We start from the raw sequence: 17243 nt of genomic DNA on the forward strand, positions 1-17243 counted from the left end.
TTGCCAACAACTGACTCTTCATGCCTTCCAATTCTACTGGCCCATGTTTGCAGATCCTTTGGGGTCATGTAAACATAATTAGTGTCATTCATAGTATTTTTAATGCAAAGACTTACACAATGAACAACCATGTCAGTGTGAATGTGCAATAAACATTGCTGACTGACCAAAATATAACCTATGATTTGCATTTCATAGTTACAGTGCTATGAGAAACCTTCGTAAGACTGGCCAGCCTACCAAATTTGCCGAGGGCATCAATGACTCATACAGGAGGTGACAAAAGAACCCATATAAAGGGTCACAGTTACATCTGGTGTAAAGCCTGAATTCTATCATAAGTTTTACCAACAGTAAAGTAACAGTAAGTAGTGTGATAGTCTGGTGCTACTTTGCTTTTGCAGGACCTGGATGACTGGTCACAATTGATGGAACCTTGAATTCTGCTCTCTGTCAGAAAATCACGAAGGAGAATATCCACCCATCAGTTTGTGCCCTAAAGCTCAAGCTCAGTTGGGTTATGTAGCAGGACAATGATCCAAAGCACACAAGAAACTCCACCTCTCAATGGCTGAAAAGAAACTAAATCAAGGTTTTGGAGTGGCTTAGTCAAAGTCCTGACTTAAATCCCATCGAGATGTTGGCACTACCTTAAATGGGCAGTTCTTGGTCAAAAACCCCATCCAATATAGCCGTAATAAACAAATCTATAAAGAACAATGGCACAGCAATGTACAAGACTCAACTTATCATAAACTCTTGACTGCAGTTGTCACTGCCAAAAGTGGCACAATCAGAATTAGGGGGCAGTTATTTCATGTGGGAGATATAGTTTTTGAATAGATCTTTATCTTCAATAAAGGCAATTTAAAAGCTGCATTTTGTATTTACTTGTATTGTCTTTATTTTCTATTAAAATTAGTGGGATGATCTGAAACATTTAAATGTGAAAAATTAGTGAAAATAAAAGATGGGGCAAATACTTTTTTTCACACCAGTGTAAATAAGGACAGCGTCTATGTGATGTGTTTAATGTTTAATGTTTTGCAGAAAGTGCTTTGTCAATATTTTACCATTTACATGAATGTAGGAAACTGAAATTCGGCAAAAACAGTAACCTTCAAGCCCAATTTTGAACAGACATGGAAATAACAATTTGCCTCACTCCTGATAACTTCAAACTGACTGACAACATAAAAGCAAAACCTTGAGTTATACAAATATAAGTCACATGAGAATTACAGCACAGGACTATTAGATTTACAGTTTACTTAAAAAGATCAATCATAATTTAAAATCTTGATGTTAGTATCAAAGTTGAGCATAGAATAAAACTTTCCTTTCACCACTAGCAGAAAATAAAATCTACTGGACAAGTAGATTCATGTGGAAGGAAAACTATTTAAGCAACTATCTCCTTGTGAACTTCTCACTTTTGTTTATGTTATGCACATTTGTTATGTGGTTACATCACACACAGGTCATAGAAGGTCCAAGCTTACTGGTGGTCCTCATCGTTGCTCTGGGAGAGTGGAGGTGCTTCATGAAGAGACCTGGTCCACGGTGTGTGATGCTGACTTTGACCAGCAGGATGCAGAGGTTGTGTGTCGAGAGCTGGGCTGTGGGCTTCCTGTGGAGGTGCTGGGAGCAGCTGCTTTTGGCAGAGGGGAGGGTCAGGTGTGGTCAAAGGAACTTCAGTGTAGAGGAATTGAATCTGAGATTTCCCTTTGTCCAACATCATCTTCACTTAGACTCAACTGCACCCATGGCAGTGATGTGGGACTCATATGTTCTGGTTAAGTATAACATTTGAGCTTTTTTATATTGGATATTAATCAGGGCTGTGCAATGCAGCAATATTGTCACACATGCTAGGAAAAATTAATCCTGTGTGAAAGTAAACAAGGTAACAGTCACCCGTGTTAGACCTTTGTGTGTGTATGTCTTTGATCATTTATTTTGTTGTGTTGAAGTGCTCATGGAAATTGTAGTCATTTGCTAGGTCAGTTATTCATGAGCCATTTTAACTTTTGGATTTGATCGATATTGAGTGATCTGCTCAGTGTAGTTGCAAAAGCTTTAATGCAGGTAGGGGTTTAATGTTTGTGTTTGTTGTAGTCCATCAGGTAAATCAAACAGTAGAAAACAAATGCAGATGTTTGTAAACAAGGTGGTTGTGATGTAGAAGTAATTTAGTGTGGCATTTTAAAGTTATACTTAGTGACAATAACAATTTAAGATTTTCAGTTTGCCTGCTGAAAAAAAGGTCTCTTGAATCAAACCAAGAATTAAAAATACAAAACAAACAAACAAACTAATAAATAAGATACAAATTTTTAGAGTATGATCTGTTTATTTACAGTTAAAATGACAATTGTTTTCAATTTTTTACCATTTATACTTTATATAACATTTTATGTAGTTTTTTTTATCTCAATGAAAATTTTGTTTGAACATCAATACTTTCATAACACTGTCACATGATCAACAATTTTATGTACCTGGCCCTGTTAATGACTTACTTCATGTTGTGCTATAGTTATTACTGTACCTGCATTTCTGTTGAACTGCTGTTTCAATAAATAACTGCTGTTTCACTTTGTGTGCTCAGGTCACACTCAGGCTCGGCTGGTGAGTGGCTCTGACTCCTGTTCTGGTCGAGTGGAGCTCCAGTACCTCAGTGAGCGGGGCACAGTGTGTGATGTAAGCTGGGATATGAGAGCCGCCAGTGTCCTCTGTGGTCAGCTGAAGTGTGGGAGTGCTGTGGCTGTGTTGGGGTCAGACTGGTTTGGGGAGGGGAGTGGCCAGATCTGGGCTGATGTGTTTGATTGTCAGGGGAACGAAACACACCTGTCAAAATGTCCCATTTCATCATGGAGTCGAACTGCATGCTCTCATAAACAGGATGCTGGTGTCATCTGCAGTGGTGAGTTGTCTGAGATTTACAGGTCATAATTAAAAACATGTTTAATGTATGAATATGATATAAAAAGCAAATCATCTCATGAAGTCAACAAAATGAATTCATTTAGGTTCACTCATGGCAGTTCACGAGGGGCGAGTGCGGTTGTCTAGAGGGATGGAATGTGAGGGGGAGGTAGAGCTTTACTTCAAGCAGGACTGGAGGAGAGTTCTGCTGGACTCCTGGAGTGAGTCTGTGGCCACTGTGGTCTGCAGACAGCTGGGCTGTGGCTCCGTGTTCAGCTTCTCCAGCTCATTTACATCCAGTCCTGAACACGGCCATGTGTGTGTGACGGGTTTCAATTGTTCTGGGAGTGAAGCTCATCTGGGGAACTGCAGCAGCGGCCAAGCAGTCAACTGCAGCTCCAGAGATCAGCTCTCAGTCACCTGCTCTGGTATGTATTTTGGAATTATTTTGAAACACATTAATAAAACCAGGTGTGGAAACTTTATTACCTAGTTTACTGTATGTAATTAACATTTTTGATTATTCATATGATTATCATTTCAATAAGTTCATTTTAAAATAGCCGTAATAAATTAGCACAACCTGAAGGGAAAGTAATTGATGTGATTGATACTGCGCTATTTACCCTACTAATGCCAGCAATTCACTCTATGTAACATGTAAATACACTTATATGGCAAAAATCATACAACAGCAGTATGTAAGTTAATTATGAAGTGGACAGCTTGGGAATGCCCACACTGGTTTAAGTTGTGAGGTGTTATCTTGTGAGAGAGGATGAACACTGGCTAGCATGTTGATGGCAAGGTGACGTGAATTATGAGTTCAGACGAGGCATGACAGTGTGTGCCTGATGGATAGGAAATTCCATTTACAAAGTTGTGCAGGCATTTAACATTTCTCAATCCATAGTGTCATGTCTGTACTGGGAATACATCGTAGAAGGCATTACCATTTTATAAGGCGTTACTCAGCTCCGGAGTGGTGCAATGGTCCAAGCGTTGACCCTATCATCAGGACATTGTGTTTGATCCCTGGTGATGCCACAGCCATCAGTGGATGGGAGTCTAATAGTCCAGTACAGGTGTTTGTTAGCTAATGTAACAGCGCTGGCATTTGGAGCTTTCCTCTGAGAGCGTTTGGCTGTCCAATGACGTTGCATGAATGGCAGTTCGAAAACCCGAACCCCGGAGAAGCGGAAGATGATGGATGGATGGATGGATGGATGGATAGTTAAGCATGGACACTGTCTACATGTATAAGAACATATTGTAGCACTCACTGCCGTCAGAAGACCCAGTTTATCCACAAGTCTTTGTGCTCTATTAAAGAGCAGTTCACTCTGAGCTTAAACTGCATCCTGTTCTCTCAGTCGTCAGCCCTGAATTCACCACTGCACTCTCAGCGCTCAGCTCCAACCAACTCTGCTCTTCCAGTTTTTAAAGCATAAACACAGCCAGCTGGCCATCCCCACTCTTCAGAATAAGAGTCCTTAGCAGAATAACCAGGAAGTAACATGACATGCACAACATGCTACACTACCCTTCTTACAAAAGTCCCCACTCCTGAGGACTACAAAGTCTTTGAACCAAACTGGGAATTGCCCCACCTCCTAGGGTGCATTGGGGTGGAGGACTCCTAAGGCTGAAGAGTCATCCACACCCCTGTACTGTGTGGCTTGCTCGAGGTCCATTTGGCACCCATGATTTCTAAAAATGTCTAGACCCAGAATTCACATGCCTTGGACCTTGATGACTCATGTCCAACAGAGCAGATCATGAATCTCCTTCAATGTGACAGAAGTCTGATATGGATGTTTACAACACCATAGCCACTGTTTGTTTTCTGCCTGTGCTGTTTTTTTGTTTGTTTGTTTGTTTGTTAGTTTTTTTGGCTAGGCCAGCATTTTTAAACTGCTTACTGAGTAGATCACATCGTATATGAGCAACATTTATATTTTATGGGTAATATTTAATGTTAAAATTCAGGTTAGTTTGACAGCATTTGATGAAAAACGTATTTGGTAGTTGCACTGAAAGCTCCATTAAGTAACCTAAAGGGTGTATCCTGATGCAAAGAAGACCTTTTCTCGGAAACCTGAGTTAAGTTTTGGCTCCTGAATTTCATAGAAAATTCTCCATTATTTTCTCAATGCAGGAAATTATTACGTGGAATAAATTTATTATGAAACTGGAACAAACAAATTACTAGGACAGAATTTGAAAGTCTCCTTTCTTCATGACTTCATCACTTTTCTAAATGTGTAATTTTAGCTCACAGCTCCATCAGGCTGGTTGGTTCTGGGGGAGACTGTGCAGGAAGGCTGGAGGTTTTCCACAGTGGCTCATGGGGGACAGTATGTGATGACTTGTGGGATATTGAGGATGCGCAGGTGGTTTGTAGACAGTTGCAATGTGGAGTGGCTCTCAGTGCTCTGGTACCAGCCCATTTTGGACCTGGAACTGGACCCATATGGCTGAATGAGGTGGAGTGTGAGGGAAACGAGACGTCCCTGTTTAACTGCAGATTTCAGATGTGTGGAGAAGATGAATGTGGCCACATGGAGGACGTAGGAGTCGTATGTTCCGGTAAAGTACTGACTGACATTCTTATAGATAGTGTACAGACATGTAGCTTATCACAGCTGTGGATTACTCACAATGTGTAAACTGATGTGAAGAAAGGCAAACAATATGAATTTATTTTTCAACTTATCAATGCAAAGATTCTGTTCTGCTTAATTTATAAAAAATGTAACACAAAGTTGATTCTAAAATACCTCCAAGACTTAATAGTAAGTGTCCTTCTCCCACCAGAGTTTAAAGAGATCAGACTCACTGAGGGCTGTCAGGGGAATCTGGAAGTGTTCTACAATGAAACCTGGGGTAATGTGTGTACAAATAACATGGATGAAGAAGTAGCAAATTTGGTCTGTCAAGAGTTGAACTGTGGAAGATCAGGCAGTTTGAGCCAAACCAAAGCAAGAGTGGAATCAGCTCCTAACTGGCTGGATGATCTGAAATGTAGGAAACATGACTCCACTCTGTGGCACTGTCCATCTTCAGCCTGGGGACAGAACAGCTGTGATAATCTAAATGAAGTGGCTCACATTACCTGCTCAGGTAGGCAGTTTCTCTCTCTAGTTGATATTACCATAGTAGAATTATTTGCCTCTGACAGAAGACATAAAAACGATGGCAGATATGCGGATCTGAGATTTGTGAAATGAAATTGGTTGGTAAGCTGTATGATTTTGTGGTCTTTAACGTTATGTGTGAGAACAAAGCAGTTAATTGGTTAATAATGTTAATAGATGTTTTTTCTATTAACAGGAGAGATAAATCATTCTTTGCTGCGAAACCATCTGAAATGCTCCTCATTTCCAAACCAGAGTCAATGCTCAAGTAAGGACACTCAAACACAACAGAGTTCAGAGTTTGAAAAATGAGATGATGTGCTAAGAACAAGTGTTCCTGCATTCTAATGCTCAGTGCCGTCTGGTCTCTAATATTAGAACGTCAACAAAGTTGTTGTTATTTTAACTTTTCACTACATTGTACTGGAGTTGAAATTAGACATTTAACTTTAATTTGAGCATACTTATATTCAAGTCTAGTAAAGATGTAGGAATTACAATTTCCATACATACCCCTCAATTTTAGGGGCTAAAAAGTAAGTAAACCAAAGGCTGTTCTTCTGATCAATGTCCAGGTGAGTGATACACCACAATATGTCACATACATGTCAACAGAGAAAATATAGCGTTCACGTAAATGCAGAGGATTTACCATATGGAGTAAACCACTGGTAAACCTCAAAAAACAAAAGATCTAGTGTAGGTACAGTATAGTACCTTGTACTTCTTATGGACAGATGGGAAGAGATACATGTGGAGAAAGGAGAGAGCTGCAAATGATCTAAAGCATATTACCTTATCTGTCAAGCTTGGTGGGGGTAGTGTTATGATGTAGGCATGTATGAGCCGATGGAGTGGATTTATTTGTATTTATTGGTGATTTGACTACTAAGAAATGCAGCAGGATGCATTCTGAAGAGTCTGGCGCTATACTTTCAGCTCAGGTTCAGCCAAATGCTTCAAAACTCATTAGACAATGCTTCACAGTGTAAATGGACAATGAACAAAGCATACTGTGAAAAGCAACCCAAGACTTTTTCTAGGGAAAAAGTGGAAAGTTCTGTAATGGGCATGCAATGCTCTGCAAGTCAGCCACTTGAATTCAGTCCAGTTGAACATGCAGTTCTGGAGGCAAAACTGAATGTAAAACACTCTGAGAACATGTAGGAAGTAATGACAGCTGCAGTTAAGGACTGGCAGAGTATCCCAGGGAAGACATTCAGCACCTGGTGATGTCTATAGTTTGTGGTTTCAGACAGTCATTGACTACAAATAACTGGCAACCAAAAACAAAAAATTACCATTTCTGATTGTTTTTTTTTTCCCAAAATACTTTTGAGCCCCACAAAATCATGGCTATGTATGAGAATGGTTGTAATTCCTATGCAGTTCACCTAATGTGGATGAAATACCCTCAAATTAAAGCTGAACATCTGTCAGATTAAATATTTCATTAATTTCAACTCCAATATGCTGTGATAGAAAACTAAAAATAATGCTGATGTCCAAATATTTATAGATGTGACTGTACATTCTTAACTGTTTTTCAGCCTCATCTAAGCTTCAATTTTGCAATTGTTGACCCCAAATATTGTTTTCCCACAGTAGCAATGCATGCATACTGACGTTTTCTATAAACTATATTGTTGTGAGTTTTGAAAATGCAGTAATTATCATTGTTACTGTGTCTCTTCATATGTCATGTATGTGATATAGAGCACCTGCCTCTCAGGCTGAGTGGAGGGAATGGAAGCTGCTCTGGGAGGCTGGAGGTGTATCACAACACTGAGTGGGGCTCCGTCTGTGATAATGAGTGGGACATCAGTGATGTTCAGGTGGTCTGCAGGCAGCTGGGCTGTGGGCCGGCGCTGAGTGCTGATGGGAGTGCTGTCTTCGGTGCTGGTGTAGGGCCTATCTGGCTGAACAGAGTGAAGTGTAGAGGGAATGAGATTCACCTGTGGGACTGTCCTCATTCCCTGAAGGACCACGCTGACTGTTCCCACAGTCAGGACGCTGGAGTCACCTGTACAGGTTAGATAGAATCTGGTAACTTTTAGTATTGATAATCTTATCAACATTTTTCTACTGCATTTTATTATGAATATAAAATAATCTTCAGATAATGTTAAAAAGCCTAGAAAACAGTCTTGGGTTTGTAACTCTCTTATTCCAGTACAGCTCTTATAGGTAACTTGTATAACTTCTAAAGAGTTTGTGTTTTGTGTATCTAAAAGCTAATTTCAAACTACAACTGTAACTTTATTCATCACCATAATAGTTTTAATGTTCTTTTATGTTTGTTGTTAGTTGTCTTTGTGTTTCTTATCATGAAAAGCAGAAGTGAGGGCAATGTACGTGCTGAGTTCAGCTTAGTCTTGGTCGATTTATAGAGAGTAGGGCAGGAGATTTAGGGTCGTTTAGGTTGCAGGCCCATCCTTACCTGAGGAGGACCATCATGAAAGCAGCTCAACATGCTGCTACCCAGCTACTCAGCTGGTGCAGCGTGTCCTTCTGGTCTCAGTACTGAGCTCAGGGGGCACAGACTGAAAGGCAAAATGTGTCTCTGTCTGTGGCTGTAATGGTTTCTGGCCAGACTGGCTGAAGTGACATTCTCTCTCACACCAGACTAGTTTCCCCATAAGTGCCCACAATAGTGGCCTCGCCCATTACTCCCTCCACTTCTACTGCCACAACCCACTGAAACAAGCAGGTTTAAGGTTCTGGGTTTGTTGTTTCTGGTGTTGTGATCTGGACTAGTGCTCCTCTGATGGGTATCACTATATGTGTTTGCCTCCATGGCACCAACCTCTTATCGCAATTTAGTTTTGAAAGAAAAATATCAGATCTGTATTGGTCAATACTTTAAAGCTCTCTCTCTCTCTCTCTCAATAATAAAAAGTGAACTTTACCTTTTTTTTCTTACAGACATATTTGTATCCACCACTGTTACATCCAGATTAACTACTATTACCATCACAGGTACTGTTTTTGTACATTTCTGTGATTTTTTTTAAACATTTTCTAAGTTTAATGTTTTATAGAATTCTATTCTGTATTTTCATTTCTAGCTGGTCAGACAGAGAACGAAGCAGTTACTCCTACACAAACTTTTTCAGCAGCTGTTCCATCCATCTATCCAGTGTCTCTCCTGGTTCTGGGAGTGCTGCTCTTCCTGGCCTTAGTGCTGCTGTTTGTGCTGTTTTACCAGAACAGAGTGCTCAGGAGAGGTAGAGAGAGTCAGAGATCATCTACAATCCACTTTCTATACATTCTCTAAACATCATTAGTCCTTCAGTCTGTCATCAGTCTTCTCTTCTACTGAACTGGCTCCATGTTTCTCTCTGTCTCCTTCACAGTGCTCTCTAAGAGGAAGCATAAGACTCAGACTGAGGCAGTCTATGAAGAGATCGACCAGAGAATCATCGCTAAGAGAACGACTAAAAAGGGTAAATGATGTAAAGTATTCTAGTAGAGGCAATCCTAATGAGCTCCCCATGATTAGAGAATTTTAATGTCTCTTTAAATATGCTGGAATTTGTAATGATGAAGGTTGTGAGAATTCCTGGCTAACAGTGGTTGAGCTGGTTGCTGCAGGCTGAAGATTTTCTGTAACAGTTAGCAATCATGTTGAAGGTTAAGAGCTTCCTAAAGTCCCTAAATAGATAACATAAAGAAACATCATTGTCAGTACAATTAATTGGTAATAGGCAGTTGGAACTAATTGTTCCTGGAAAAATGTGAGATTTCCTAATGATAATTCCTTCCAGAACATGTACCAGAACATATTAGAGGAGAATTTAATCTCACTGACCAATTAAGGTGAGAAGGTGGACATTTTAACAACGACCCCAAACATACAGCCAAAATAGTGCAAAGCTGGTTTCTAATATTTGAGAGGCTAGGCTGCGTTTGTACATGGCTCATGCACTTGCTTTGCAGTCTCTCAAATTTCAGTCCATTTTTTTTCAAGTTTATGGAGAATTTTTACATTTTGAGTTTAATATAGAGGGCCTTAATAACTTTGGGGAATTAAAGCCTATTGCATAGAGAAATGGACCAAAATGCTGAAAACATTTTTGCCTCTGTTTTATTTATTGTACGTATGATTTTTGGGGACCTTATGCATACATAATTTTATTTATGAAGAAAAATACAAAGAAATATATTATGTGAGTGAACTAAAAAAAAAAATAATAATAATCTGTCTGAATATTTGTTTCCCCTCACTTTTAAACTCAGACATGAAATGTATAACTGTGATGACCTAGGGAGGTAAATGTGGCTCTATGGCTCCAAGCAAGAATCTGGTGCTAGTTGACAAGACAGGTAGTGTGTATATGTGTATCATGCTCAGCACTGCAGTAACACTGATGTGGTGGTGGTGTGTTAGTGTGTGCTGTGCTGATACGAGTGGATCAGACACAGCAGTGCTGCTGGAGTTTTTAAACACTGTGTCCACTCCCTGTCCACTCTATTAGACACTCCTACCTTATCAGTCTGCCTTGTAGATGTAAAGTCAGAGACGATAGCTCATCTGCTGCTGCACAGTTTGTGTTGGTCATCCTCTAGTCCTTCGTCAGTAGTCATAGGACGCTGCCCACAGGACACTGTTGGATGGATATTTTTGGTTGGTGGTCTATGCTCAGTCCAGCAGTGACACTGAGGTGTTTAAAAACTCCAGCAGCACTGCTGTGTCTGCTCTACTCTTACCAGCGCAACACACACTAACACACCACCACCACCACATCAGTGTTACTGCAGTGATAAGAATGATCCACCACCCAAATAGTACCTGCTCTGGGAGGGTCCATGGGGGTCCTGACCACTAAAGAACAGGGTAAAAGGGGGCTAACAAAGTATCAGAGAAACAGATGGACTACAGTCTGTAACTGTAGAACCACAAATTGCACCTATATAGTAAGTGGAGCTAATAAAAATGGTCAGTGAGCGTAGAAACAAGGAGGGTTATGATGTTATGTTTCATTGGTGTAGCTTGTATTTTGGCTAGCGTACAGTTCGCTGGTATTAATAGGAGCATTTATTTGCTTGTGTTTGACATTTTCTGACATTCTGAATGAATTTGTGACAGTAAATATCCTCTCTGAAGAACAACATTCAGGATATGAAGATGTGGATGAGGAGCTTCTCTCAGGTAAGAGGATCAGATCATGTGAGTTTTATACTCTGTTCAACTTGAATATTAGAATTGTCATTGTAAAAATATTCAAATCATCGTATTCATTCTTTAGCCAGGACTTCCAGGCTTGTATAGATTGTTGATTTCTCTTCTGTGAGCTGATTAAATCAGACACTCTCGCATTAATGTCTTCAAAATGTTGTGCAGGCTGATGACATTCATGCACAAGATTTGAAACATGCATGTTTCCATCTCCTGAAGTTTGAACATATCACAGTTACTGCTTCAGAAATTAACTTCTGCAGGAGTGTCAGGCTGATGGAGTGACATGGAAACTAACTTTCTTTTTTCTTTTCCAGCAAAGGCTGTGAATGAGGAAAAAGCTGAATATTATGATGATGCCTCCACCCGTAGCCTGAAAAGTGGGTGCCTTTTATAGAGATCCCTTCATTCAAGACTTTATGAAAAGATTAATCAACATTTTGTGGAACATGTTTTGTGTTTGATTTAGGTGAAGTGGGAACTAGAGACACTCCAGATACCTATGATGATGTCATTTCTGCTGGACACACAACAACTAGAGAAGCAAGTGTGTTCCTGTTTTGTAATTCTTGCATCACTTGTCTGTGCTACAAAAAAGCAGCTTTGGTTTGGTTTGAGTAGAAAAAAAGAAATGTTGGTATAACGACTGATAGAGTAGGATTAATCTCTCTCTGCTAAAGAGTCACAACCAAGTGGAGACATCTGCTTAGTCACATACACAATAAAGCATTTAACACTCTTCTCCATGCATGTCCTATTATACTGTGCTAACAGTGAGTTGCAGAGGAAACTGCTCCTTCCCTTCTCTGTATGGTTGCACTCAGACTCAGAATCCATCCATCCATCCATCCATCCATCCATCCATCCATCCATCCATCCATTATCTTCCGCTTCTCCGGGGTTCGGGTCGCGGGGGCAGCATCCTAAGCAATGAAGCCCAGACCTCCCTTTCCCCAGCCACTTCCACCAGCTCTCCAAGGGGGATTCCAAGGCGCTCCCAGGCCAGCTGGGCGATATAGTCACGCCAGCATGTCCTGGGTCTTCCCCGGGGTCTCCTCCCAGGTGGACTTGCCTGTGACACCTCCCGAGGCTGGCTCCTCTCGACGTGAAGAAGCAGCGGCTCTACTCCGAGTCCCTCCTGGATGACTGAACTTCTCACCCTATCTCTAAGGGAGAGTCCCTTGTACCATCACTCGTGAACAAGACCCCGAGATACTTGAACTCCTCCACTTGAGGCAAGAGCCTATCCCCGACCCAGAGAGGGCTCTCCACCCTTTTCCGCCTGAGAACCATGGTCTCGGATTTAGAGGTACTGATTCTCATCCCGGCCGCTTCACACTCGGATGCAAACCGATCCAGCGAAAGCTGAAGTTCGCGGCCTGATGTCCCCAATAGGACCACATCATCTGCAAACAGCAGCGATGTGACCCTGAGGTCACCAAACCAGACACTCTCCATCCCCTGACTGCGCCTAGAAATTCTATCCATAAAAATTATGAATAGAATCGGTGACAAAGGGCAGCCCTGACGGAGTCCAACTCTCACTCGGAACCAGTCTGACTTACTGCCTGCTATGCGAACCAAACTCCAGCTTTGTTTTTACAGGGCCTGAATGGCTCATAGCAAAGAGCCATGTACCCCGTACTCCCGAAGCACCTCCCACAGAATACCCCGGGGAACACAGTCGAATGCCTTCCCCAGATCCACAAAGCACATGTGGACTGGTTGGGCAAACTCCCATGAACCCTCCAGAATCCTGGAGAGGGTGAAGAGTTGGTCCAGTGTTCCACGACCAGGGCGGAACCCGCACTGCTCCTCCTGGATCCGAGGTTCGACTATAAGCCGGACTCTCTTCTCCAGTACCCCTGCATAGACCTTACCAGGGAGGCTGAGGAGTGTGATTCCCCTGTAGCTGGAACACACCCTCCGGTCCCCTCTTTTAAAAAGAGGCATCACCACCCCAGTCTGCCAATCCAGTGGCACCGCAATGTCCACACAATGTTGAAAAGGCGTGTCAGCCAAGAGAGCCCCACAACATCCAGAGCCTTGAGGAACTCAGGGCGGATCTCATCCACCCCTGGAGCCTTGCCAACAAGGAGCTTTTTAACTACCTTAGCCACTTCGGCCTCAGTAATGGACAAGCCTATTCCCATGTCCCCAGACTCAGCCTCCTCACTGGAGAACGTGTCGGTGGGATTGAGAAGGTCCTCAAACTATTCCTTCCACCGCCCAATGACGTCTTCAGTCGAAGTCAGCAGCACACCATCTCCCCTATATACAGTGCTAGTGGCACACTGCTTTCCCCTTCTGAGTCGCCTGACGGTTTGCCAGAATCTTTTCAGAGCCGACTTAAAGTCACTTTCCAAGGCCTCACCAAACTCCTCCCATACACGGGTTTTTGCCTTGGCGACGACTGAAGCCGCAGATCGCTTGGCATGTCGATACCTGCCAGCTGCCGCTGGTGTCCCACAGGCCAACCAGGCCCGGTAGGACTCCTTCTTCAGCTTGACGGCATCTCTCACCTGGGGTGTCCACCACCGGGTTCGAGGATTACCGCCCCGACAGGCACCAACTACCTTACGGCCACAGCTACAGTCAGCCACTTCAACAATGGAGGAACGGAACATGGCCCATTCTGAGTCAATGTCCCCCACCTCCCCCGATATCTGGTCAAAGTTCTGACGGAGGTGTGAGTTGAAGATCAATCTGACAGGTTCTTCTGCCAGACGTTCCCAGCAAACCCTCACTATACGTTTGGGCTTGCCTGGTCTGACTGGTATCTTCCCCCACCACCTGATCCAACTCCCCACCAGGTAGTGATCAGTTGACAGCTCAGCTCCTCTCTTTACCCGAGTGTCCAAAACACATGGCTGCAAATCCGATGACATGACTACAAAGTCAATCATTGAACTGCGGCCTAGGGTGTCCTGGTACCATGTGCACTTATGGACATCCTTGTGTTCAAACATGGTGTTCGTGATGGACAGACTGTGGTTTGCACAGAAGTCCAAAAACTGAACACTACTCGGGTTCAGATCAGAGAGGCCATTCCTCCCAATCACACCCCTCCAGGTCTCACTGTCATTGCCCACGTGAGTGTTGAAGTCCCCCAGTAGGACAATAGAGTCTCCAGGAGGAGCACTTTCAAGCACCCTTCCCAAGGACTCTAAGAAGGCTGGGTACTCTGAACTGCTGTTCGGTGCATAAGCACAGACAGCAGTCAGGACCCGTTCCCCAACCCGAAGGCGTAGGGAAGCTACCCTCTCGTCCACCGGAGAAAACCCCAACATACAGGCACTGAGTCGAGGGGCTATGAGAAAGCCCACACCTGCCCGCCGCCTCTCACCATGGGCAACTCCAGAAAAGAATAAAGTCCAGCCCCTCTCAAAGAGATTGGACCCAGAGCCCAAGCTGTGTGTTGAGGTGAGCCCGACTATATCTAGCCGGTATCTCTCAACCTCGCGCACCAACTCAGGCTCCTTCCCCGCCAGTGAGGTAACGTTCCAAGTTCCAAAAGCCAGTTTCAGCAACCGAGGATCAGAATGCCAAGGCCCACGCCTTCGGACACTGCCCGATCCACAACGCACCGAACCCCTACTACTGCCCCTCCCATTGGTGGTGGGTCGATGGGAGGGGGGACTCATGTAACTCCTTCGGGCTGGGCCCGGCCGGGCACCATGAGTAAATGCCCGGCCACCAGACGCTCGCTGGCGAGCCCCTCCCCCAGGCCTGGCTCCAGGGTGGGACCCCGGTAACCCTGTTCCGGGCAGGGTAGACTCAGAATCATGTGACAGAACTATAAAAATTAAGCTTAGTGGCACTAAAACTGACATTTTTACAGAGAACAAGGTGGAGCTCTATGATGACGCCGTTCCTGCTGGAAAGAATCTACAGGTTACAGCAGGTTTGTTCCTCTAAAAATTGAAAATTCATGTGAACATGTCGTGAACCAGCATCTGTTCAATAATAAAACCATATTTATTCTTCATCGTATCATAATCTTTCCACATATGCCTGTGCAGTGTACAAACCAGAGAACTATGATGATGTCATCACTCCTGGACAGGATTTTGGAGATTCAGCAGGTGAGTCTCCTTTCTACTTTATTGAGGGGTAAACAGGTTTTTTTCTTTCTCTCACACGTCATTGTGCAGTGCTGTTAGATAAACATGGATTTGCATCACTGTAACGTTACATACGTGATGAACGGTGCTGCAGTGATGCATATATGGAGTGATACGCCTGTGTTTAAGATGTTTGTCACTTACTGAAGAACGTTTACTTTCAGGCTATGATGATGTGGAGGTGTCTGAGAAAGAGGCACAAATCATCTGACAGAGACCCAAATAATGCGTCTACTCAGGAAATGACATTCGAGCTTCTTAAAATCAGCCAAAGTTTGAACAACAACAAATTATTTTATATTCTTCTTGAAGATGTTTGTATTCTTGTGACTGTGCTATTTTTTACTCAGGAAGAGCAAAATGTTCTCTTTAACTAATTGCATTCTAAGCCACTTTGCTTTCTTTCAAAAAAAAAGGAAATTTAAAAACTACAAAGAAAAACTGCTTAAATACACACATTAGCTTTAATTTCATGGCCTGTGAATGTTATTTACATTTCATTTCTTGCTCTATTCATTTGCTTTGCTGCTCTTTGTAGCTGCTCATCAGTGAGGCTACAAATTCTGTATTATGCAAATGTTTATTCAGTTCAGTCCTGATTATATAGAGTAATAAGTAAATGAACAGCTCTTCATGTTTCACTGTAAAGAGCAGAGACAGATGAAGGTGTTTTAGGTTGGAGATGCTGATCATTTTAGCAGCACATAAGTGATAAATATCATGATGTCATCATCAATAGTGTTTTTTTTTTCTCATTCATTAGAATTTTCTGGGGGAATGACATGATACAGCCTACATACATGATACAGTACTCCTATAACCAGCACAGCAATCACAGCTGACCTGCTGTCTCAGCAAATGAGCTGAGCACTGACCAGTCAGACTGCTGATTAGAGGAGTAAAGCAGTTTGTGTTGCAGCCGTAGTCAAACTACATGTCAACATCTAGAGAGATTATTACAATTTTAGAAAAAATCCATGGGAGTGGGATAATTGTTAGCTGGAAATTTAAAGATTTAATACCATATTATTTTATTGCTTATATTTTATGGGCACAGAATATTTTAAAGTGGTCTTTTGTTGTTGTTTTTTTTTTTTCCTGAAATCTGGAGGTGCTGGATCCCACTCAGCACTCCTCCTTCCCCCATCCTTGCTTCAGAGTATATTTTGCCTGATTAACATTTCAATCATTGATGTGAAATGAAAATAAAAGCTGATATTTTGCTGTAGATCATGTTTATAAGGATACATGACAATCACACGCTTTTCAAGGCAGCTCATATAAACTTATATACACATTTAGAAAGGCTTATTTCAATAAGCAGTTACTGGCATTAAGGCAGCTTTTCTCAGATTCACTGTCAAATTGACATGATGCCTTTGTGAAATGACAGATGTTATGACAGCTGACTTTTTAGTAGGATTGTTTCTATTTTACAGTTTATGTCCTGTTTGTAATAGTGTCCACTTCACATGCAAAATAAAATAATACACTGGACATTTTAATCCTGTGAAAATTTCAAACCCATTTTGTTGCCAGAAATGACACAAAATGGGCCGAAACTGTTCTACATCAAGGTAGATTCTTTATTGATTATTGAATATTGTGTATGGAAAAGTAACGTCTTATAGCACCACCATCAGGAGAGAAAGGAAAGATGTGACTCCATGAAGCTGCAGTTTAAGTGACAGAATGTTAAAAAAACTAGATCACAAACTGCTCATTTACTTAAGAGCCAAACAGGATAAAATGTACATAACTCATGCTAGATTTCCACAATTACTAATCATAACATCTTATATCAGCACAGAGAAGCTCACTTTACTTATAAAGGGCAGAGAAAATATACAGAACTCTGTCATTACAGAGCATCAG

The 17243-nt window shown here is 42.1% G+C and overlaps 1 protein-coding gene across 1 annotated transcript in view; it reads left to right on the forward strand.

Moving 5' to 3' along the window:
* LOC108415164 (scavenger receptor cysteine-rich type 1 protein M130-like) overlaps positions 1–15704 on the forward strand; it is a 32694-nt gene extending 16990 nt beyond the window's left edge. The window contains exons 5-20 of the mRNA XM_037538083.1: positions 1481–1795; positions 2612–2926; positions 3033–3356; positions 5203–5517; positions 5746–6051; positions 6262–6333; positions 7782–8096; positions 8991–9044; positions 9134–9292; positions 9422–9511; positions 11155–11217; positions 11562–11624; positions 11714–11791; positions 15086–15148; positions 15267–15329; positions 15533–15704. Of these exons, the coding sequence (XP_037393980.1) occupies positions 1481–1795; positions 2612–2926; positions 3033–3356; positions 5203–5517; positions 5746–6051; positions 6262–6333; positions 7782–8096; positions 8991–9044; positions 9134–9292; positions 9422–9511; positions 11155–11217; positions 11562–11624; positions 11714–11791; positions 15086–15148; positions 15267–15329; positions 15533–15579 (2642 nt within the window). The 3' untranslated portion in view covers positions 15580–15704. The remainder of the gene's footprint in view (positions 1–1480; positions 1796–2611; positions 2927–3032; positions 3357–5202; positions 5518–5745; positions 6052–6261; positions 6334–7781; positions 8097–8990; positions 9045–9133; positions 9293–9421; positions 9512–11154; positions 11218–11561; positions 11625–11713; positions 11792–15085; positions 15149–15266; positions 15330–15532) is intronic.
* Positions 15705–17243: the final 1539 nt, after the last annotated feature.

Source organism: Pygocentrus nattereri, chromosome 1 (assembly GCF_015220715.1).
Source record: "Pygocentrus nattereri isolate fPygNat1 chromosome 1, fPygNat1.pri, whole genome shotgun sequence".
NCBI lineage: Eukaryota > Metazoa > Chordata > Actinopteri > Characiformes > Serrasalmidae > Pygocentrus > Pygocentrus nattereri.